The 26,105-nt window shown below is 44.0% G+C and overlaps 1 protein-coding gene across 1 annotated transcript; it reads right to left on the bottom strand.

The window, feature by feature from the left end:
• Nucleotides 1-623: 623 nt before the first annotated feature.
• On the bottom strand, nucleotides 624-3,979 carry LOC125510031 (uncharacterized). The gene is made up of 8 exons (XM_048675124.1): nucleotides 3,692-3,979; nucleotides 3,413-3,557; nucleotides 3,152-3,320; nucleotides 2,073-2,343; nucleotides 1,719-1,981; nucleotides 1,417-1,629; nucleotides 1,109-1,220; nucleotides 624-999 (listed from the first exon to the last, which is right to left on the bottom strand). Exons 1-8 carry the CDS (start codon nucleotides 3,840-3,842, stop codon nucleotides 956-958), a joined length of 1,368 nt encoding a protein of 455 aa, XP_048531081.1. The 5' UTR covers nucleotides 3,843-3,979; the 3' UTR covers nucleotides 624-955.
• Nucleotides 3,980-26,105: the final 22,126 nt, after the last annotated feature.

Genomic DNA, 26,105 nt, shown 5'->3' with positions numbered 1-26,105 from the left:
TCTGACTGCTGTTCAAATATGCAAGTCACTTTTTGGGAAATGGTTGCATAATTGTGCAGGCACCGGGTTTGATTCAAAAAGCTTTGGTTGAGTTTGATTCAAAACCGTTTTAATTGGGGAAATGATTCTGATCAGCCGGTCGATCTAGCACGTCTCTCTTCCTCATCTTTTTTTTTTCCAACAAAGATGTTGCATAACAGTGGCAGCGAAAGATGATTGTGCAAGTGCGCAATGCGCCGACAGAGATGTTGCAATTTTTGCAATAAGGATCTTGTTGCAAAAATTAGAGAAGAGGTTGTGCAACATGGGTCTTGTTGCAGGAAATTAGAGAAGAGAAGGTTTTTTGCAAAGAGTCTTGTTGCAGAAAATTAGTGAGGAAATTAGAGAAGACAGCTCGTACCAACGAATTGGACAGCTCGCGGCGTAAAAAGATTGGCCGGCCGACGCATGGTATGGCCCTTTTGATTGTAAAATCTGTGCTAATCAGCACACATTTTGTAGAGACAAGAGATCTGTAGACAAATCACTAAGGCTAATCATAGCGGGAGTAACTTAGCGAGTAACATAACACGGCAGAATCTCCTCTCCCTAGAAGAATCCTCACTGGCACCCGGAATGAGGTATACAGGGGCACAAGCTATAGCTTTCATCAAGGGACTGGTTGGATTTAAATACAAATACGATCATCCTATTAGCAAACGTAAGAATAGGAGGGAAATTACAGATCCGGTACTATGCCAAAGCTCTACTGTGCAGTGTATATATCTCAATACATGCCGAGCCGTGTCCTCTCTCCCGACAAAACTGAATACCGTGAGAGCACCTAACAAAGCAAACTAAACGAGGTTTTGTTGCAGCCTTCTGGTTTCCCATCTTATTCAGCAGCCCTGCAGAGAAGCAGATGAAGTTGGAGACTGTTCCATGCCCGGTTCACGTCAATGGCTGCTGGTGTGTTTCAAGGGTTTAGTGGCTCATCTTCTGCTGTCATCTCTGCGGCTTCTGCAGAAATTTGATCTTGTGGTCAGCAATTTGTTAAGTCGGCGTCTAATTCCAAGAGAGAAAATGGCATTTGCTTGCATCAAAATTGAAATGAATGAAGACAACATACTAGTTGATCTGTGAAGGTCGGACACGAACATCAGCCGCCTCTGCAAAATTGCTGCGATGAATAGGAAAATGGAGCACATACCAAACATGACAGCGATTGGGAAGGCATTCACCTGCAAAATAATATTCGTAGGAAGAGCATTATTGGGGATGAGTAATGACGCTTCAGCTTGTTTTAGTAGAATCTTTCTTTAAGCAGGTACTCAGTCAAAATTAAATTCGATTTTTGTTTTGTATTGTTTTGTTATTGCACTGCATTACCAAAAAGGAAAGCCAGAGAGTTGGAATTGAGAAGGCTTTGCTGCTTACATTGTAAAGCACCACACATACAAACAGGTTAAGTGGTATGCGGAAGAAGTTCATGATAGTGCTTCTCGCCTCCTCAGGGATATATTGAGATCTCATCTTCATGATTGACGGCCAGAATATGCCAACACATGACTCGAATATGCAGAAACCAAGAAGTTGTACACTGCCTCCAAATGAGATGCTTCCACCTTTCTCTGAGGGAGGTACTATGAACTGTTGAACAGAGATAGTTGATAGTAACATTTAGATTGTAAGACTAAAACAAAGGAAACAACCAAAGTAGCTATGTGTAGCAGACTTACATTGGTGACAACAGGGAGGAAAAGAGTGAAAGCTGATATCGAGAACACGATCTGCATATAACCTTCGACCTTCATCTTCCGAGCTAATAGACGAGATGCAATTGAGCTACCCAACATCGAGGAGAGCATGAATGTGGCAAATATGAAGCCATGAGGAATGTCTTCATCATTTGGGCTCAAAGCAGGAGTCCACAAGAAAACAAAAGTGTACATTGAACCCTCAAACAGTGACTGTATGGCTCCAAGCAATGCAATCTTTTCATCTGAAATATTATGAGAAATGCATCAATCCTCAGCATTAAGTTTTAAGACAATTATTATGTCCTTTCTTATGGCAAGACAGGCTAAACTTACCAGAAGCAATGGCTTTAGCTGCAACCTTAAACTGGGCCATCAAGTCCTTTCCTTCAGATGCATCTCCATAGTTCTCACCCCACGACGATAAGATGATTGCCATGCCTATTGCTAGGAAGCAAGCGGCAGCATCAAATGGAGCGACAGGGCCAAAACCCAAGTTATCAGCCAGTAGATTTGCAAATAGCCCTGCGACAATGGCAACTAGGCCATTCCCAAGAAATATAGCCTTGGAGAATGTTATTGACAGCCACTGCGGATCAAAACCTCTCTGCACAATCACAAGGTAGATTTGCACACTGTCAGTCAAAAAAATCAAGGGTGTCTTCCAAGAGGAAGCCCCCGAAAACATTGAAAAAAAAATCATGCAGTAGGTTAATCATAAAAGGTACATATGTTTAGGCAAAATAGAACAGTGGATTGTCCTGAACAGGAAACAACAGAGTACTCATGATAGTTGTATGCATCAATTAGTTTCCAGAGCAAATGGGTAATTCTCAGAAGGTTTACCCTGAAAAACTTCGATTTAATATTGTCATGGTTTTAATTTCTGGTGATTCCTGACCACGTGGGAACGGTGGAACACCAGATCTGCCCACACAGGGACTAGATCTCAAATAAACATATACAAAGGAACTTGGACTGCTGACAGAATGTGTGCAAGAGAGTTAACCGCTGATAAGAGTTCCACAATTAGACCTCAGATACTAGTGCAGTTAGTATGTTTAACTGTGCATTGCATGTCGGTGTAGATGCAGACAGCGGGGGTCACGAAGCTTCACTATAAATGTGTTCTTATACATATCTTTTCAGTTTTATATACCTCGAAGTCATTTTATATACACAAGTTGTGATGTACAGCAGTCAACTCCCCCGGATCCAATAAAATTTGGTTAGCTTCAGCACACCACTTGTATGCTGAGCACTAACGCAAATACACATAATTAAAGACACAAAATATCCAAAGATGTAGATATAGCTAATTATTAAGCGGGAGCAGAGGGGTCGTTTCTGAACGAAGCTGAAGCTGGACAACACAACGTACTGAAAGGCACGTAGATCTGGGTGAGAACAGTTACCTTGTTGTGCTCCGCGACGAGCCACGACTCGAACGCCGAGAAGAGCAGCGATGTTGCAATGCCTCCAAGCACGCGGCCAATCATCAGAATCCTGTACTGCGGGGAGTGCTTCGTGATGCAGCTGAGGATGTAGGTGATGCAGTAGGTGATGCACGCCCTCTTCCTTCCCCTGCGAACGACCACCCAAACCCTCATCAGCCATCGGGGCATACCGACGAAATCGACGCAACTCCGCCAAGGAAGGAAGGGGCGACCACGCACTGCTTGTCGGCGAGCGACCCGACGATGGTGCCGAAGAGCATGGAGGAGCCGAAGCCGGCGATGAAGAGGCGGCCGATGTCGCCCTTGTCGAACCCGTACTGGCTGTAGAGGTAGTACACGTAGGGCCCCTGCAGCCAGTCCCCAGCTGCACCGCCGGCACCAGCGCACGATTCAGGCATCAGAAAATCGAGAGACGAGCCAGCATTGCGCCGCCCGGGTTCAGATCTGGGGGAATTAGGAGGGGGGGAGCGGAGGGAGAGGGGTTAGGCGCGTGCGTACACATCATGAGGGAGTAGACGAGGACGTAGTTGTTCTTGAAGGAGTTGAAGGCCGTCGGGGTGGCGACGCGGTCCTTGCCGGACTTGCCGAGCTCCAGCGCCGCCACGACGGCGGCGAGGCCGCCGAAGACGAGGTAGTAGAACACCTCCATGGCGGGGCCGAGGTGCGGAGGGGATCGCGATTCGGGGGCTGGCGAATGCGATTGGGTCGGTTTGTTATAGGAGAATGGATTTTATACGCGCAGCGGCGGGCGTGTCATCTCATCTGCGTCGGATTTCGGGGCAGTGGGCACTGAGGGTGCGCGTGCCGGACGTTTGGTTGTGTCGCACTCGCTCGCCAGTTGGTGCGGTGGTGCCAGCCTGCCTGCAAATCGTCGGCTTCCTTCATTTATTTTTTGTCACAAAACAGTAGTACAGACCAAGAAATTACAATTGTGACAAGTATTGAATGAATATCGTGCAAGTTCTGGACAAATTGGTGAGTGAAGGGAAGTGTAGTAACTTGGTATTTTATCTATGGTGCATTTGAACCGAAGTGATAGTTTCTCTCATCTTGTTGAAAGAGTTGTGAATCGGCTTGAAGGTTCGAACAAAAAGTTGATGTCGTTAGGTGGGAATAAAATTCTTTTGATACCCGTTATCCAGTCTATTCCTATGTATGCTATGGTTGTTTTCAAAATCCCCAAAAAAAAGTGTGCAAAGAAATTACAGATGTAACAGAAGCCTTTTGGTGAGGGGACACACAGGAGGAAAAGAAAATGCATTGGCTAGCTTGGTGGAGGATGTGTCTTCCAGAAGATAAGTGGGGCACGGGGTTTAGCGATTCGGGTGCATCTAATTCAGCCATGTTAACCAAGCGAAGGTGGAGAATGATAACTCACTTTGTTACTCTTTGTGCTACGTTCTTAAGAGCGAAGTACTTTTCTGATGGAAAAGTTCAAAAAGCAAACACTTTTCTAATGGAAACATTCTGAAGGCATGACCAAAAAAGGGATCATTGTTTACTTGGCGGAGTATCTTCGTTTGTCTTCAAAAGTTCAGGAGTGAGCATATTTGATGAGAAATAAATATTTGGGAGGACCACTAGGTACCTTCTAGCCCAACAAGAATAATTCAGTCAAGGAGAGGGAATGTTTTGCTGAGAACAGTGGTTGAGCTTATTAATCCCATACGGGAACATGTGATGAGGATCTTGTAAGGAATATTTTCCTTCCGGTTGATGCAGAAAGGATTTAGAGAATCCCCCTCTCAGTGCAACTTAATGAGGACTTTGTAGTATATCATACGACCAAATCATATTCTTTCTTTGTTCGGTCAGCCCACTACAGAGTAGGAACATTAGTTTGGTGCTAAAATCATTAGTGTTGAAGAGACATAAAATGTTAATTCAGTATGGCCGGCTTTTTGGAAGTAAGGAACACTAAGCAAAATAAAAGTCTTTATTTGGTGCACTGTCAAAGGAGTTGCTCCCGATATGGCAGGCTTCTCCCTCGGCATGTAAAAGTTTCGTCAAAATGCCCTATATGTTCCTCGGGCCCTCAAGACATTTGTCACTTGATATTTACATGTAACCGAGCATAGAAAAGTTTGGAAGGCTCTAGATCTGAACATGGTCATTGATCAAGCCTTGGTGGTGGATCGTTCAGGCTCAGTGGTCTTGGAAGAAATTCTTCATGGTCGAGTAGGAAGTCTCTGGAGTTAGGGCAGCTCAACTTGCAAGAAACAATGGTTGTAGCTTCTTGGTACATCTGGTGGGAGCGGAGAGAAGCAAGGGAAGGCAAGAATGCCAAGTGTCCATTTAGCTCAGCTTTCGCCATTTAGGTACTGACAGCAAATTATGCATAGAAACTTCCTCGAGAGCATGCAAAAAGAGTAGGCTGGGAGAAACCTCACCTCCCGGTACCTAAAAGTTGGACACTGATGCATCTTTTTTTGAAGATGGAATCGGCTCAACAGCTGTTGTTCTTCGTAACAGCTATGAGGAAAGAAATTACCGGAGCTGTAGAAATATTTGACCATGTCTTTGTTGGGGAACGTAGCAATAATTCAAAAAAATTCCTACGTGTCACCAAGATCAATGTAGGAGATGCTAGCAATGAGAGAGAGGGAGTGCATCTTCATACCCTTGAAGATCACTAAGCGAAAGCGTTACAAGGAACGCGGATGATGGAGTCGTACTCGCGGCGATTCAAATCACGGAAGATCCGATCTAGCGCCGAACAGACGGCGCCTCCATGTTCAACACACGTACATCCCGGGGACGTTTCCTCCTTGATCCAGCAAGGGGGAAGGAGAAGTTGAGGGAGAACTCCGGCAGCACGACAGTGTGGTGGTGGAGCTTGCAGTTCTCCGGCAGGGCTTTGCCAAGAACTATGGAGGAGGAGGAGGTGCTGGAGAGGGGAAGGGCTGCGCAAGGGGAAGGGTTACGACAGCCCTCCCACCCCCTCTATTTATAGGGTGAAGGGAGAGGAGGCCGGCCCCCCTAGATGCATCTAGAGGGGGCGGCGGCCAAGGGGGGGACTTGCCCCCCAAGTTAGGTGGGAGGCGCCCCCACCCCCTAGGGTTTTCAACCCTAGGCACCTTGGGCCCTTGGGGGGGCACCAGCCCACCAGGGGCTGGTTCCCTCCTTTGTTCAGCCCATTTGGCCCACCGGGGCAGGTGGCCCCACCCGGTGGACCCCCGGACACCTTTCGGTGGTCCCGGTACAATACCGATAACCCCTGAAATTATTCCGGTAACTGAAACTGGACTTCCCATATATAATTCTTCACCTCCGGACCATTCTGGAACTCCTCGTGACGTACGGGATCTCATCCGAGACTCCGAACAACCTTTGGTAACCACATACTATTCCCCATAACAACTCTAGCGTCACCGAACCTTAAGTGTGTAGACCCTACGGGTTCGGGAACCATGCAAACATGACCGAGACATCTCTCCGACCAATAACCAACAGCGGGATCTGGATACCCATGTTGGCTCCCACATGTTCCACGATGATCTCATCGGATGAACCATGATGTCGAGGATTCAATCAATCACGTATACAATTCCCTTTGTCTATCGGTATGTTACTTGCCCGAGATTCGATCGTCGGTATCTCTATACCTCGTTCAATCTCGTTACCGGCAAGTCTCTTTACTCGTTCCGTAACGCATGATCCCGTGGCTAACTCCTTAGTCACATCAATCTCGTTATGATGATGCATTACTGAGTGGGCCCAGAGATACCTCTCCGTCATACGGAGTGACAAATCCCAGTCTCGATTCGTGCCAACCCAACATATACTTTCAGAGATGCCTGTAGTGCACCTTTATAGCCACCCAGTTACGTTGTGACGTTTGGTAGACCCAAAGCATTCCTACAGTATCCAGGAGTTGCACAATCTCATGGTCTAAGGAAATGATACTTGACATTAGAAAAGCTTTAGCAAATGAACTACACAATCTTGTGCTACGCTTAGGATTGGGTCTTCTCCATCACATCATTCTCCTAATGATGTGATCCCGTTATCAACGAAATCCAATGTCCATGGTCAGGAAACCATGACCATCTATTAATCAACGAGCTAGTTAACTAGAGGCTTACTAGAGACATATTACGATCTATGTATTACACATGTATTACGGTTTCCGGTTAATACAATTATAGCATGAACAATAGACAATTATCATGAACACAGAAATATACTAATAACCAATTTATTATTGCCTCTAGGGCATATTTCCAACAGTCTCCCACTTGCACTAGAGTCAATAATATAGTTACATTGTGATGAATCGAACACCCATAGAGTTCTGGTGTTGATCATGTTTTCCTCGTGGAAGAGGTTTAGTCAACGGATCTGCGACATTTAGATCTATATGCACTTTACAAATATCTATGTCTCCATCCTGAATATATTCATGAATGGAGTTGAAGTGATGCTTGATATGCCTGGTCTTCTTGTGAAACCTGGGCTCCTTGGCAAGGGCTATAGCTCCAGTGTTGTCACAGAAGAGAGTCATCGGGCCCGACGCATTGGGAATGACTCCTAGGTCGGTGATGAACTCCTTCATCCAGACTGCTTCTTGTGCTGCCTCCAAGGCAGCTATGTACTCCGCTTCACATGTAGATCCCGCCATGATGCTTTGCTTGCAACTGCACCAGCTGATTGCCCCACCATTTAAAATATACATGTATCCGGTTTGTGACTTGGAGTCATCCAGATCTGTGTCGAAGCTAGCATCGACGTAACCCTTTATGACGAGCTCTTCGTCGCCTTCATAAATGGGAAACATATCCTTAGTCCTTTTCAGGTACTTTAGAATATTCTTGACCGTTGTCCAGTGTTCCATACCGGGATTACTTTGGTACCTCCCTACCAAACTTACGGCAAGGTTCACATCAGGTCTGGTACACAACATGGCATACATAATAGACCCTATGGCTGAGGCATAGGGGATGACACTCATATTTTCTCTATCTTCTGCCGAGGTCGAGCATTGAGCCGTGCTTAATTTCACACCTTGCAATACAGGCAAGAATCCCTTCTTGCACTAATCCATATTGATCTTCTTCAATATCTTGTCAAGGTATGTGCTTTGTGAAAGACCAATGAGGCGTCTCGATCTATCTCTATAGATCTTGATGCCTAATATGTAAGCAGCTTCTCCAAGGTCCTTCATTCAAAAACACTTATTCAAGTAGGCCTTTATGCTTTCCAAAAGTTCTATATCATTTCCCATCAATAGTATGTCATCCACATATAATATGAGAAATGCTATATAGCTCCCATTCACTTTCTTATAAACACAGACTTCTCCATAAGTCTGCATAAACCCAAACACTTTGATCATCTCATCAAAGTGAATGTTCCAACTCCGAGATGCTTGCACCAGCCCATAGATGGAGCGCTGGAGTTTACATACCTTGTCAGCATTCTTAGGATTGACAAAACCTTCCGGCTGCATCATATACAATTCTTCCTTAAGGAAAACATTAAGGAATGCTGTTTTGATGTCCATTTGCCATATCTCATAATCATAGAATGCGGCAATTGCTAACATGATTCGGACGGACTTCAGCTTCGCTACGAGTGAGAAGGTCTCATCATAGTCAACCCCTTGAACTTGTCGATAACCCTTAGCAACAAGTCGAGCCTTATAGATGGTCACATTACCATCCGCGTCAGTCTTCTTCTTAAAGATCCATTTATTCTCTATGGCTTCCCGATCATTGGGCAAGTCTGTCAAATTCCATACTTTGTTTTCATAGATGGATCCTATCTCGGATTTCATGGCTTCAAGCCATTTGTTCGAATCTGGGCCCGCCATCGCTTCTTCATAGTTCGAAGGTTCACCGTTGTCTAACAACATGATTTCCAGGACAGGGTTGCCGTACCACTCTGGTGCGGAACGTGTCCTTGTGGACCTACGAAGTTCAGAAGCAACTTGATCCGAAGTTTCATGATCATCATCATTAACTTCTTCTCTAGTCGGTGCAGGCACCACATAAACATCTTCCTGAGCTGTGCTATGATAATCCCCAAGTGCAGGGAATCATCGTAGCAATTCCCAATGGTGGAAGTGATAAGTATGGAGTGTCGAACCCACAAGGAGCTAAAGGTAAGATCAATATTCTCTCAAGCCCTATCTGCCACTGATACGACTCTACGTACACCGAACGTTTGCTTCCAACTAGAAATGAGAAATAAAACTACGTTGTGGGTATGAAGAGGATAACTTTGCATGGTATCAGAGAGATAAAATATAAAAGTAGGTGTTGTTATCATAAAGTTAGAATATATTACTAAATATTATAAATAGCGAGTGTGGAATAATGGTGGATCGGTGTGCGGAATTGTCTTAGGCAATTGTTAACAAGACCGGTAGTCGTCATTGCAGTTTCATATGAGGGAGAGGCATAAGCTACATACTTTCTCTTCTTGGATCATATGCACTTATGATTGGAACTCTAGCAAGCCCGCAGCTACTAAAGACCATTAAGGTAAAACCCAACCATAGCATTAAAGCATCAAGTTCCCTTTATCCCATACGCAACAACCCCCTTACTCGGGTCTATGCTTCTGTCACTCAAGCAACCCACTATAAGCGAATCATGAACGTACTGCAACACCCTACAGCGGGAATCCCTCACGCTTGCGTGACACGGAAGGCACAATAGGACAACACCAAAATAAAACATACAACTCGTACCAATCTAGATCATCAATCAACCCAAAGACAAAGGATATCTACTCAAAACATCATAGGATGGAAACACATCATTGGATCATAATATGTGGCATAAAGCACCATGTTCAAGTAGGGATTACAGCGGCGTGCGGGAGAGTGGACCGCGTAAAAGAGATGAGGATGGTGATGATGATGGTGATGTTGATGAAAACGATCACCGCGGCGATGATTCCCCTCCCGATGGCACTCCGGCGCCACCGAGAGAGAGGAGGAGAGGTTCTCCCCCTTGTGCTTCCTCCTCCATGGCCTCCCCCCTGGATGGGGAGAGGTTCCTCCTCTGGTCCTTGGCCTTTATGGTGATGATGGCCCCTCCGGGATCCTCCTCCATGCCCTCCGGTGATGATGGCCCCCTCCGACAGGGTGCCAGAGAGGGCCTAGATTGATTTCTCGTGGCTACAGAGGCTTGCGGCGGCGGAACTTCCGATCTAGGTTAATTTCTGGAGGTTTGGGTATTTATAGGAGAGGTTGGCGTCGAGAATAAGTCAGGAGGCCCCACGGGAAGTCCATGAGGCACAGGGGCGCGCCCAGGGAGGTGGGCGCGCCCCCACCCTCATGGGGCCCACGGGACTCCCCTCCGGTAGATTTTTGTTCCAGTATTTTTTTATATTTTTCAGAAAAATTCTCCGTTGATTTTCATCGCATTCTGAGAACTTTTATTTCTGCACAAAAAGAACACCACGGTAGTTCTGCTGAAAACAACGTCAGTCGGTTAGTTCTAATCAAATCATACCAAAATCATATAAAACTATTGTAAACATGGCATGAATACTTCATAAATTATAGATACATTGGAGACGTATCAGCATCCCAAAGCTTAATTCCTGCTCGTCCTCGAGTAGGTAAATGATAAAAGAAATAATTTATGAGGTGTGAATGCTAGCAAGTGCATAAATTTGATCAATGATAGTTCCAATCACTTTTTCTAGCATCATTATATATCATAACAGTAGCTCAACTCATAAACTTCTCATGATCAAGTAACAAGCTAATCACATGTTAAAGTATAGATCATAAAGTTTCTTAAGAACTGACAAACCGTGCTCTTAGTCATCAAATAATTGCAATTCATCTTATTTTTGGGAAGAGTCTATGTAAGAGCTTTGATTCAGCAAACTCCACATACTCAACTATCATTTAGTCTTTCACAATTGCTAATACTCATGTGATATTAATGGGTTCAAAGTTTTAATCGGACACAGAGAAAGATAGGGGCTTATAGTTTCGCCTCCCAACCTTTTACCTCAAGGGTAATGTCAACAATAATAACTTATGAAAACCTACATCCAAGTGGATATATATATCCGGATCGCTCCAACACAAAGTGCTTGCCAAAAGAAAAAGTGTAAAAGGAAAGGTGATGATCACCGTGACTCTTGTATTAAGGGTAGAAGGTAAAAGTAAAAGATAGGCCCTTCGCCGAGGGAAGCAGAGGTTGTCATGCGCTTTTATGGTTGAATGCACAAAATCTTAATGCAAAAGAACGTCACTTTATATTGCCTCTTGTGATAAAGACCTTCATTATGCAGTCTGTCACTTTTATTTCTTCCCTATCACAAGTTCGTATAAAGCTTATTTTCTTCGCACTAATAGATCATACATATTTAGAGAGCAATTTTTATTGCATGCACTGATGACAACTTACTTGAAGGATCTTACTCAATCCATAGGTAGGTATTGTGGACTCTCATGGCAAAACTGGTTTAAGGAATGTTTGGAAGCACAAGTAGTATCTCTACTTGGTGCAAAGAATTTGCCTAGCATGAGAGGGAAATGCAAGCTCAACATGTTGGATGATCCAAGACAATATAACGTTTTGGATATAGGAAAACATAACCCATTAAGTTGTCTTCCTTGTCCAACATCAACCTTTTAGCATGTCATATTTTAATGAGTGCTCATAATTGCAAAAGATGTCCAAGATAGTATATATATATATATGTATATATATATGTATATATATATGTGTGTGTGTGTGTGTTGTGTGTGTGTGTGAAATCTCTCTTTATTCAATATTCTTTCATGAATTGTTCAAGTGACCAATTCTGCGTTTGCTAACTTTCAATAAGTTTACTACATATACTTATTGTTTGTGAAGTCATTACTCCCCATGTTATAAGCATATGAAACGTATATAAATTCAGATTTATGATATTCAATTCATTCAACCATTTACTCATAGGATATATATGAAGCACGTGAGTAGATGACAAACTACTCCAAAAAGATATAAGTGAAGAATACTGAGTAGTCAAATAATTAAATAGACATGGGAGGATTATTTTTCATTCAAGATTTCAGATCCAAAGATTTTATTCAAACAGCAAGTAAAATTGAATACGCTCCAAGAAAAACACATATCATGTGACGAATAAAAATATAGCTCCGAGTAAGGTATACCGATAGTTTTGAAGACGAAAGAGGGGACGCCTTCCGGGGAATCCCCAAGCTTAGGTGCTTGAGTCTTCCTTGAATATTACCTTGGGGTGCCTCGGGCATCCCCAATCTTACGATCTTTCCACTCCTTATTCTCCTCATATCGATATCTCACCCAAAGCTTCAAAACTTCAATCACACAAAACTTAACGGAAATTCGTGAGATATGTTAGTATGATAAAGAGTAAACCATTCACTTTGGTACTGTCAAAGACAAGGTTCATAATTGTTCTCACACAATGCCTACTATAACATATCATTTCTAAAATTTATATTGAGAAATATAAGCCATAGAAACTAGAAAACAAGCAAACTATGCAATGAAAACAGAATATGTCAGAAACAGAACAGTCTGTAATGATCTGAACACCAACCATACTTCTGCTACTCCAAAAATTCTGAAATAAATTGGTGGACGTGAGGAATTTGTCTATTAATTTTATAAAGAAAAAAAATCAACTCAATCTCACTCTTCTCTAAAAAAAAATGGCAGCTAATCTCGTGAGCACAAAGTTTCTATTTTTTACAACAAGATCACATTGACTTTCACCCAAGTCTTTCCAAAGGTCTTACTTGGCACTTTATTGAAACAAAAGCTATAATACATGATTAATACAGTAGCTTAATCATGAGAACACACAAAAACAGTAAGGGTAAAATATTGGGTTGTTTCCCAACAAGCGCTTTTCTTTAATGCCTTTTAGCTAGGCATGATGATTTCAATGATGCTCACATAAAAGATAAGAATTGAAACATAAAGAAAGCATCATGAAGAATATGACTAGCATATTTAAATCTAACCCACTTCCTATGCCTAGGGATTTTGTGAGCACATAAATTATAGGAACAAGAATCAACTAGCATAGGAAGGGAAAACAAGTATAACTTCAAAACTTTAAGCATATAGAGAGGAAACTTGATATTATTGCAACTCCTACAAACATGTATTCCTCCCTCATAATAATTTTCAGTAGCATCATGAATGATTTCAACAATATAACCATCACATAAAGCATTATTTTCATGATCTACGAGCATATAAATTTTACTACTCTCCACATAAGCAAAATCCTCCTCATTCGGAATAGTGGGAGCAAACTTCTTCTAAATCCAATTTAGATGATATTATTCATACGCCAAAAGATATAAGCGAAGTTCATGGAGCATTCGACAATTAATATAGACTAACCAATATCCAAGCTCAAAATATATATGTGAAGCACACGAAGCATTCTATAAAACCATACTCAAAAGATTTAAGTGAAGCACAAAGAGCAATTCTATAAGATCATACTTAAAAGATATAAGTGAAGCACATGAATCATTCTATAAACCAATGAAGGGCTATCTCATACTAGCATGGTTCTTAAAGGAAAAACAAAAAAACACAAAGTACACAAATCATGTGAACAAAATAAAAACCGAGGTATACTGATAATTGTTGAGGAAGAAAGATGGGATGCCAACCGGGGCATACCCAAGCTTAGATGCTTGAGTATCCTTAGAATATTTACTTGGGGTGCTTTGGGTATCCCCAATATTGAGCTCTTGCCTCTCTTTATTCTTCTCACATCGGTAACTCCTTGTTCTTCGAACACTTCATCCACACAAAACTTTAACAAAAACTTTGTGAGATCTGTTAGTATAATAAAGCAAATCACTACCTTTAGGTACTGTTGCAAACTCATTACAGTTTCATATTAGAACTATATGTACTGTATTCCAACTTCACCATGGTTCATACCCCCCGATACTACCCATAGATTCATCAAAATAAGCGATCAACACATAGAAAACAGAATCTGTCAAAAACAGGACAGTCTGTAGTAATCTGGAAGTTTAGTATACTTCTGTAACTCCAAAAAATTCTAAAAAAATATGACAATTTTTTACAGAAGTAATGTGCAAAAATTTTCAGACCCATTTGAATTTCCAGTAAAAATGTAAAATCACGCGCTATAGCCAAAGTTTCTATTTTTGTACTGAACATAGTAAACAAGCAATCTAATCATCCTAAAACCGAAGCTTGGCACATTATTTTTATAATACAATGGATATATACAATGGGATAATTATTTTCAGAGAAGCTTCCATGAAAATTTTACATTGTTTCCATGAGCATGAACACAAGTGCTCAAGGTCAACCCTCATTTCTTCAATGCATAATCTTCCAATCACTTATCTTATTGAAAAAACTTTTTAGGCATGAGAGGCAAGTAATTTTTTTGTATTTTCATTCTTTAATTTTTTTATGTTTCACCCACAACTAAACAGAAACAAAAAGGAAAAACAAAATCTACTTAGTGAAGAAAGCAAACAAGCACACACGAGAATATCAACCCCACGCTATTGCTCCCCGCAACGGCGCCAGAAAAGAGCTTGATAATCCCCAAGTGCAGGGAATCATCATAGCAATTCCCAATGGTGGAAGTGATAAGTATGGAGTGTCGAACCCACAAGGAGCTAAAGGTAAGATCAATATTCTCTCAAGCCCTATCTGCCACTGATACGACTCTACGTACACCGAACGTTTGCTTCCAACTAGAAACGAGAAATAAAATTATGTTGTGGGTATGAAGAGGATAACTTTGCATGGTATCAGAGAGATAAAATATAAAAGTAGGTGCGGTTATAATAAAGTTAGAATATATTACTAAATATTATAAATAGCGAGTGTGGAATAATGGTGGATTGGTGTGCGGAATTGTCTTAGGCAATTGTTAACAAGACCGGTAGTCGTCATTGCAATTTCATATGAGGGAGAGGCATAAGCTAACATACTTTGTCTTAATGGATCATATGCACTTATGATTAGAACTCTAGCAAGCATCCGCAACTACTAAAGATCATTAATGTAAAACCCAACCATAGCATTAAAGCATCAAGTCCCCTTTATCCCATACGCAACAACCCCCTTACTCGGGTTTATGCTTCTATCACTCAAGCAACCCACTATAAGCGAATCATGAACGTATTGCAACACCCTACAGCGGGAATCCCTCACGCTTGCGTGACACGAAGGGCACAATAGGACAACACCAAAATAAAACATACAACTTGTACCAATCTAGATCATCAATCAACCCAAAGACAAAGGATATCTACTCAAAACATTATAGGATGGAAACACATCATTGGATCATAATATGTGGCATAAAGCATGATGTTCAAGTAGGTATTACAGCGGGGTGTGGGAGAGTGGACCATGTAAAAGAGATGAGGATGGTGATGTTGATGAAGACAATCACTATCGTGGTTTTGTCATGGCAGATGTCTTAGAGAAAGGACTTAGTCGTGGAGCCATCGCGACGGGTTAGCTTGAAGGGGTTAAAGCGGACACAAGGACACAAGAGAGTTTATACTAGTTCGGCCCCTTCAATGAAGGTAAAAGCCTACGTCTAGTTGTGATGGAATTGATGGGTGTTTCGATGACTAGGGAACAATAAGCTTCGCCTATGTCTCCAGTTGTTGTCTGTCCCCCCCTGAACCGCCGCCGGGTCGTCCCCTTATATACATGGGTGACGCCCGTCGGTTTACAGCGTCCCAACACCGGCTCATAGATGTGTCCGGTTTGGTCTCTACTTATTCCTAACTTACAATACAAGTTACATATTGACGCCGGTTTACGGCTACGGGCTCTCAACCGATTATGGGTCTTGAGCCCTCATCTACCTTCATGGGCTTTAACATGCTTAACTACTGATGAAGCTAATCCGGCCCAGATAGGCTGGTTTACGCCCAGTAGTAATATCCCCAACATTAGGCCCCAGATTGATTTGAACAGGTTCATGTCAATCCTTAGCAAAAACTTCATTTTCAACATCTTTTTGTAGTTTGGTGAACTGTCGTGATGTCATCTTCTCTGATTGCTGTAAATCGGCATGACGTCATCTATCATAAAGAAACTATCCGTGATACCTTCTTGTTTAATAGATCCGCGATAATCGAGGCGACCGCCCTGTTTCCAAACTTGCGGCTCCTTGATTTTCATGCCTGACCCATGTCTTTTGCTTTATAAATAGGACCGAAGGGTCATTCCTTTTTTTCCCTTCATGCCCTTCTACTTCCTCTTCCTCGCGTCGCCCAGTCTTCGGAGCTCCGCCGCCGCCGTCGACCTCTGCACCAACCTTGGCCGCTGCATCACCCTGAACGCACCAGAGCACCGCGGCGACCTTCCGCTTCTTCCTCAGCCCCAGTAAGTCTTCTATCCTTTCCATCATAGATCTGCTCTAGGGTTTCCCTGTTCTTCCCGTGTTCATCGCTTGCTTCTTGTTCATATGATAGATCCTTAGACGAGTCTGTGTATCTTCGCTTTGTGTAGCGATAGTTTTTATCCTCCGTTTTCACTGTCCGGCATACTAAGAGCATAGATCTTATTCATACCTTTGCTTATTGATTCGGTACTACTCCTTTTGGGCCTTGAATATTTATCTCCTTTATAAACATGTTCCAGATCCAAAGCTGTAGCATAATGTTGTGAAATCTGTTTTTGCGTACTTACTCATCTGCAGTCTTGATTGTTCAATGCTTAGATCCGACGGTTTAACTTTATAGAAGAATTTTACAAACCGATATATACCATTAGTCCCCTTGTTGAACCGCCAGATATTGGTTGCTTCATGAAACTCCGGTTCAGATAGTTCTGCCTCCGGTTTAACAGTGCCCATACTAACATACCTTGATCAAATGTATTTTTGAACTGGTATCTTCTACCTTGTAGATTCCGTCATGGCCAAGCAAGTATATGAGTGCAATTGGGTCCCTTCCCGCGTCACAGAGGATCAACTAGAGGATTTAGTCCTTATTGGCGCCTTGGGCAGCAAAGACACCCTCCATTGGAGGGCTCCTGGCAAAGAATGCCCCCCACACCTCAAGAAGGGGAGGTTGTTGTTTTCATAGACCACTTAGCCCGGGGCTTTAAACCGCCCGGTTCTAAATTTTACCGGGATGTTCTGGCTGATTTTCAACTCCATCCGCAAGACACTGGCCCCAACTCTGTTACAAATATGTGCCACTTCCAAGTGCTCTATGAGGTGTTCTTTCAAGAGGAGCCCACAGTAGAATTATTCAGAGATCTTTTCCATCTAAACCGCCGTACTGAGTTTACTGATGGCTCTAATACGGAAGTGGGTGGCATGGCGATTCAAAAAAGGAAAGAGGTCACATACCCTCACGCCAAGCTGCATAGTCACCCCAAGGAGTGGAATCAGACATGGTTCTACTGCAAAGACACCTCTCCTGCTGGTGAGAATCCCTTGCCTGGGTTTCGTCCGGAGCGGCTCAGCAATACCCATACTTTTCCTCAAAGATTGACTGCTCAGGAGAGAAGCAAATATGCTCCCCAGCTGTCAAAGCTTAGAGCCTTTATGGCCAACGGTTTAACAGGGGTTGACCTTGCTCGCTGTTGGATATCATGGAGCATACTACCCCTTAGTCAGCGCTCCGGTTTGATGTGCGAATATACTGATAGTGTGGATGACTCACTGCGACATTCAAGACTTCAGCTCTCCGGTGAAGAAATCACATAGGCTGTGCGTAAGATACTGAATGAACCGGAACACATCTGCGCTAGAACCGGCCTGCTTCCCTTCTGTGCCACCAACAAACCGCCAGCTGTAAGACTTTGATTTTTCTCTTTGCTGAACCTGTTATTGATATGTCTGGTCATTGTTTTTAATATCAGTGTCTGCATAATCAGGGCGATGATCCGTTTTGGAGCAAAAAGCTACCACAGGAGAAACCAGAGAAAACAGATAAACCGGAAAGAGCAACCCGGCAAAAAACTAAAGCTGTGAAGAAGACTGCCCACCGGAAAAGAACCACTACATCTTCTAATCCGGCCCCTGATGACGAGGTGGATAATCCGGACCTTGAGGTAGAGCTTGACTCACTTGGTTTATTTTTCATGCATCTTATTGATGATGATATTTGTCAGGATGATGCCGAAGCCAGCCATGCGGATGTTGCAGAGGTAATTATTCTCTCTTCCGATTCATAAACTTTGCCTTCACAAAAAATCCATCAGGCAAACCGGATAGTTAAATTTTCTCATCCTCTTGCTTATTTGGATCCTAAACTTCTTATGAAGACTCAACAACACGAAGCTCGCCGCACCACCCGGCACAGCGGCCAGGTAGTTACCTCCGCCGGTTTACCAAACAGTCCGGTTCGGAAACGTCATTCCGAGGTCTCTAATTCGCTTGTCAGTGCTTGTCCTAAAGCAGGCTATTTTCGTCAACCTCTTAATCCGTCTGACTCTGATTATCAGGTTGTTTCCCACTCATCTTCTGGCGAGTCATCGGCTACTCAGCTCCCACCGCTCAAAACGGTGCTTGGGTAAGCTATATTTATCGTGATGTTTGCAGTATATTGCCTTAGAACATATGCTGTATTTAATTTTCTTATTCTTTTCAGGGCCAAACCTAGGCCGAGCAAGAAGGCCCGCCTGGATAAAGCGGTCGAAGAAGTTGTCGTTCTTGAACCAGGCACGACACCCGATCTTGAAGCGGCTGTCCCTGAAGATATTCCCAACGATCCACCGCAGCCAGATGATGATCTTACCGCTGAAGAGATACCTACTGATACCTCAGGTCCTATCCATCAGCCCACAGGTTCCCTCCGGATTGAAAGCTCCACCGGTCCAGCAAAATCTACTGATCAGCCAACAGCTCCAGTGCAAACCGGCGGTACCAAGGATGATGAAGTTGTCATTACTAGCACTGGTCATACTGAGCCAAGCAATCCTGTGGCTTTATCCAAACATTCTTCCAAGGAAGAATTTGCTGCTTTTGGCAAAGGCAAGTGGAATGCTGATCTGACGGCTTACGCTGCGCTGAACGCCCAAGACATCCATTCCGGCTATCTAAACCGGCTGTATACCAGCCGTGACTACGAAGCCGGTCTGGTTAATATGATGAAAGATAAATATGAGGTAACTTACATATGCTCCTTCCTGCTTGTATGCTTTCATTCTTGCTGACTCTCCTAGCCCCTAAGGGCCGATTTGAAATATTGTTTCAAACCGAGACTTAATAATATGAATCTTGATGCTTTGAAATTTGCTGATGTAGTCCCCAAGGGCTGGTTCAACTTAGCGTAGTTAAACCGGTACTTTAAGCAATTGAAACTGCCGCATCAGAATACATATGATCAAATAGCCATTAGCCCCCAAGTGCCAAGTTGAATACTTGTATTGAGCTTGGGACTTTGTAAACAATTGAAAAGATGAAGATCGAATATGCATTAGCCCCCAAGTGCCAAGTTGAATACTTGTATTGAGCTTGGGACTTTGTAAACAATTGAAAGATGAAGATCGAATATGCATTAGCCCCCAAGTGCTAAGCACATAACTTGTTATGTGGTTGGCACTTGAATCCTTCTACCGACTTGTTGAAACATATATATGTATGCCTGCAGGCGGAGCTGAAGGCGAAAGAAAACCAAGTCATCGATCTTCAAGAAAACTTGAAAACCCAATAGGCTGAAACCTCCAAAGCAAAAGAGGAATTGGCCAGTGCCTTAAGCGCCATGGAACAACTTAAGGAGAACTTCAAGAAGAAACGGGTGGATTGGGCCACTGAAAAGTCCGCTTTGACCAAATGAGCAGAGGATGCCGAGGCTGCATTAAAACCAGTGACAGATGAACTGACGAGCATAAAGCGGCACGTTCATGCCATGACCACTGCTATCTTTGGTAAGCCAGCTTGCCTTCTGAATTGGTTCTGCCTTCTTACAGAGCCACTGGTTTGTTAACCCTTTATGGTATTTCAGGGACACGCATTGGTCACTTGGGGTCAGATGTGCGGAAGAAATTGAAGGCCGCCTATAACTTAGTTGAACAATTGTATACTGGTGCCCAGCGGATCATCTATACTGCGTCTCATAACAAACCGGCGCCCAGTTTGATTCAAGATACTCTGATGAAACTGTCAGTGCTTCCTGCCCGGGTTGAAGAGCTGAAGAAATCTGCTGCTCGAACTGGTGCAATCAATGCTTTAATCCGGGCAAAAGCCTGGGTGCCGGATTTTGATCCTATTGAAGCGGCTCAGGGTTATCCCAGCTTGAAGGAAGACGGGTCAGAATTTGGTGAAGCGGACTTGCGAGCCATAAACCGGGAGGTACGTCCGCTAGCTTGTCAACTGGTCGAGGAAGCAGATTTGTCTCATTATCAAGCCCGATATGACAGCCAGAACAAGCGAATAGCTGCACCAATCCATGAATCGGAAAACCTGATCCCTCCAATCCGTAAGCATACTTACGCTCCCGATATTGACCCGTCTTCGCTAATCCATGACGAAGCTGTTTTTCAAGCACTAATGGGAATCGACTGGACAACTGTGGATTTCCAGCCACTGGTTAGAGAAACAGAAGCTGAAGCGGGGCAGGATGACCCACAACCATCAGGCCAGGCTGGTGGCCAATCTTAAACCGGAAGCCGGTTTTAAAGCTGTCTCTCCTTTGTGAAAAACAATTATGTTATTATGGGCACCATGTTGCCTTGTAATAGGCTAGCTGATACCTTTGATGTTGATATGCCTTCGTGCATAACTTGTTCTTCCTGTGGTAATGAACTTTCCGAAATACTTTCTGAAATAAGAAATTCGTTAAGTGCTACCACGGTTGTACCGTCAGGCGAAATATGATGTCTGTATGTATAAAGTCAAAACATCCAAAACAAAATTTTAAGTATATATGATCAAAAATTTTGCGATACATAATACCTGCCACCGTTGAGTGTGAAGTTGGCTTGGCCAACCTTGAAGCGGAGTTTTGCAAACCCACACTGTTGGAGGAAATAACGACTCCTGTATATATGTATAATCAAATATGAAATATATCATACCTGTGACATTGAATCACATCGTTGGTTTTACCAACTTTTTGTAGTAAGGGTGATAACCCAAATTTTGAGTACTGATAACTCCTTCTATATTGTGCCGGTTTATAAGAAAACCGTGCCGGGTTGTGATAAATACCGTGTTACTCCATAAGAGGATGTTAACAACAAGGATCAAACCGGGCAAATAGTCTCTGGATTGACGTGAACTGTGTTCCGTCAATTGATTGGTTAAAAAACTTTGTCGGTTTAAAAACACAATGAAAAGCAAAAAAATCCCTTCAAAGAAAAGTATGAAACACGACCAAAAAAGATTTATTTAAGCTAATCAAATGGTGTAACCATGGCCAAACACGACCAAGCTCCCGTTAGGTGTAACTATGGTTCTAGTTAGCCAGGTCCCCAAGTGATTCTTGTGGCATTTATGCCGACCAAATGGCGTGGTCATGGTTCGGGTTCGACCAAGCCCCCAAGTGATTCTGTGGCCTTAGGCCGATCAAGAGGCGTGACTGGTTCAGACATGACCAAGTCCCCAAGTGATCTGGTGGCTTTCACCTATCAAGAGGCATGGTATTGGTTCAAACACGACCAATCCTCCAAGTGATATAACACGATGCTTTTAGCAAAGCGAACTCAAGGGGTAAACCGGAGGCCGCTTTAGAGCAACTCCGTGTAACCTCACATGATGTAAAAGAACAGATACCCCGTTTAAGCTGAGGTTCCGGTTTATTAAAATATATACATTGTCGTAATATGTACATAAGTATAGCCAATGGCTCAGGTATAGTAAGGCCGAAGATGAGCTATATTCCACGGCCTGTTAGTCTCCTCCTCTGATGTACGTGAGTCCTTATGCTCTCGAATATCAATCAGATAGTACGACCCGTTGTGCAGATTCTTGCTGACCACGAAAGGCCCCTCCCAAGGTGGGGATAGCTTATGCATATTAGTCTGATCTTGGATGAGCCGAAGCACCAAATCTCCTTCCTAAAAGGTTCTGGTTCTGACTCGGCGACTGTGATAACGACGAAGATCCTGCTGGTAAATCGCCGATCGGGCTGCTGCGATATCACGCTCTTCATCCAACCGATCCAAAGCATCTTGCCGTGCTATTTCGTTGTCCGCTTCAATATAAGCCGTGACACGAGGTGAATCATGATGGATGTCACTGGGGAGAACCGCCTCCGCTCCATAAACCATGAAGAACGGTGTGTATCCTGTTGATCTGTTGGGTGTTGTATTGACGCTCCATAACATAGATGGTAATTATTCTACCCAACAACCCGGCGTTCTCTGCAAAGGAACCATGAGCCGGGGCTTGATGCCTCTCAAGATCTCTTGATTAGCTCTTTCTACTTGACCATTGGACTGTGGATGTGCCACTGATGAAACGTCGAGCCGGATGTGCTCCCGTTCGCAGAACTCCTTCATAGCACCTTTGGACAAATTGGTACCGTTATCTGTGATAATACTGTGCGGAAAGCCAAACTGGAAAATCACCTTTTTGATGAACTGAACCGCCGTGGCCGCATCACACTTCCTAACAGGTTCTGCCTCCACCCACTTTGTAAACTTGTCCACCGCCACCAGGAGGTGGGTCTTCTTATCTTTGGACCTTTTGAAAGGCCCAACCATATCCAGCCCCCAAGTTGCAAACGGCCAAGTAATTGGAATCATCCTCAATTCTTGAGCCGGTACATGAGCACGTCTTGAAAATCTTTGGCAACCATCACATCGTCTGACCAGATCCTTCGCATCAGCATGAGCAGTTAACCAATAGAAACCATGGCGAAACGCTTTAGCCACCAGAGACTTTGAACCGGCGTGGTGACCACAATCTCCTTCGTGGATCTCCCACAAAATTTCATGGCCTTCTTCAGGAGACACACAACGTTGAAAAGCTCCTGATACACTGCAATGATGCAACTCACCGTTGATGACAACCATGGACTTGGATCGCCGGATTATCTGCCGGGCCAGAATCTCATCTTCTGGCAACTCGCCCCGGTTCTTGTACGCCAGGTAAGGAAGCGTCCAATCCGGAATAACATGAAGAACTGCCACCAATTGAGCCTCCGGATCAGGAATGGCCAAATCCTCTTCACCAGGGATCTTCACCGACGGGTTGTGCAGCACATCCAGAAAAACATTGGGTGGGACCGGTTTGCGCTGAGAGCCCAGCCGGCTTAAAGCGTCCGCCACTTCATTTTTTCGCCGGTCCACATGGTCCACTTGATAGCCTCTGAAATAACCTGCAACAATATCCACCTCACGATGATATGCTGCCATGAGTGGGTCCTTGGAGTCCCAAGTGCCAGACACTTACTGAGCCACAAGGTCCGAATCACCGAAGCACTTAACTCGACTTAGATTCATCTCTTTAGCCATCCGAAGACCATGGAGCAAGGCTTCATACTCAGCTGCATTGTTAGTACAAGGGAACATTAAACGGAGAACATAGCAAAACTTATCACCTCGTGGGGAAGTTAATATGACTCCAGCCCCCGAGCCTTCCAACTGCCTGGATCCGTCAAAATGGATGGTCCAATACGTATGATCCGGCTTTTCTTCAGGTGCTTTCATTTCCGTCCAATCATTGATGAAATCAACAAGTGCTTGAGACTTAACCGCTGTCCAAGGCACATATTTCAAACCGTACGGCCCCAGCTCTATAGCCCACTTTGCAATCCGGCCAGTTGCTTCCCGGTTCTGGATGATATCTCCCAAAGGAGCAGAACTAACCACCGTAATTGGGTGCCCTTGGAAGTATTGCTTTAGCTTCCGGCTTGCCATAAAAACTCCATACACCAGCTTCTGCCAATGCGGATACCTTTGCTTGGACTCAACGAGTACCTCGCTGATATAATAGACCGGACGTTGAACCGGATGCTCCTTACCTGCCTCCTTTCGTTCCACCACAATAGCCACGCTGACCGCACGAGCATTAGCAGCAACATATAGCAGTAACGACTCTGTCAATGGGAGCGGCGAGCACAGGCGGATTGGCCAATTGCCGCTTTAAGTCCTCAAATGCTTCATCAGCAGTAGAACTCCAGACGAACTGATACTTCTTCTTCAACATCTGATACAAAGGGATCGCCTTCTCACCAAGGCGGCTGATAAACCGGCTTAACGCGGCAATCCGGCCTGCCAGGCGTTGAACATCATTGATACACTTTGGTTTAGCCAGGGAGGTGATGGCTGTGATCTTCTCCGGATTAGCCTCAATTCCCCTGTTGGACACCAGAAAACCCAATAACTTGCCCGCCGGTACACCAAAGACACACTTGTTCGGATTAAGCATCATCTTGTACGTCCTTAGGTTATCAAAGGTTTCCTTCAAATCATCAACCAGAGTCTCCTTCTCCCTGGATTTAACCACGATATCATCCACGTAAGCATGTACATTACGGCCAATCTGCTTGTGAAGACAATTTTGTACACACCGTTGATAAGTTGCCTGGGCACTTTTGAGCCCAAAGGGCATAGACACATAGTAGAAGGCTCCAAAGGGAGTTATGAATGCCGTCTTCTCCTGGTCCTTAACTGCCATTTTGATCTGATGATAGCCAGAATATGCGTCCAAAAAACTTAAACGCTCACAACCCGCCGTAGCATCAATGATTTGATCAATACGGGGGAGGGCAAAAGGATCTACTGGACAAGCCTTATTAAGATCTGTGTAATCCACACACATACGCCAGGTGCCGTTCTTCTTAAGGACTAGCACCGGATTGGCAAGCCACTCAGGGTGAAAAACTTCAACAATAAAACCAGCTGCTAAGAGCCTGGCTACCTCTTCTCCAATCGCCTTGCGTCTCTCTTCGTTAAACCGGCAGAGGAACTGTTTCACCGGTTTGTATTTAGGATCCACATTAAGTGTGTGCTCAGCGAGTTGCCTCGGTACACCTGGCATGTCAGAGGGTTTCCATGCAAAAATGTCCCGATTCTCACGGATGAACTCGATGAGCGCACTTTCCTATTTCGGATCCAAGTTGGCACTAATGCTGAACTGCTTGGACGAATCGCCAGGTACGAAGTCAACAAGCTTAGTTTCTGCTGCCGATTTGAACTTCAGGGCCGGATCATGCTCCGTAGTTGGCTTCTTCAACGGAGTCATGTCCGCCGGATCAACATTGTCTTTATAGTACTTCAACTCCTCGGTGGCACAAACCGACTCTGCATAAGCCGCATCTCCTTCCTCGCATTCCAAAGCGATTTTGCGGCTTCCGTGAACCGTTATTGTCCCCCTGTGACCCGGCATCTTGAGCTGCAAATACACATAATAGGGCCGAGCCATAAACTTGGCGTATGCCGGACGCCCAAACAGGGCATGATATGGACTTTGGATTTTCACCACTTCAAACGTTAATGTCTTCGACCTGGAATCATGATCATCCCCAAAGGCCACTTCAAGAGCTATCTTACCAACGGGATATGCTGATCTGCCAGGCACTACACCATGGAATACTGTATTGGACGGTTTGAGATTCTTATCTGTTAGTCCCATACGACGGAAGGTCTCATAGTATAGGATGTTAATGCTGCTCCCTCCATCCATGAGCACCTTGGTGAACTTATAACCTCCCACCTGAGGAACCACCACCAGAGCCAACTGACCTGGATTATTGATCTGGAGTGGGTGATCCTCTCTGCTCCATATGATTGGCTGTTCAGACCAACGTAGATAACGGGGTGTGGCCGGTTCAACAGAGTTGACTGCCCGCCTCTGAACCTTCCGGTCTCGCTTGTCCAAGCTAGTGGTAAAGACATGGTACTGCCCACTACTCAACTGCTTTGGGTTGCTTTGGTAACCTGACTGTTGCTGCTGTTGGTTGTAACCACCCTAGTTGTTCTGACTATTTTGACCATTATGTCCGCCCGGATTACCATTAAATCCTAAACCGGAA

The sequence above is a fragment of the Triticum urartu genome, chromosome 1A (genome assembly GCF_056163025.1).
Source record: "Triticum urartu cultivar PI428250 chromosome 1A, HENAU_Tu73, whole genome shotgun sequence".
Lineage (NCBI taxonomy): Eukaryota > Viridiplantae > Streptophyta > Magnoliopsida > Poales > Poaceae > Triticum > Triticum urartu.
This window is presented reverse-complemented; position numbering and strand designations above follow the sequence as displayed.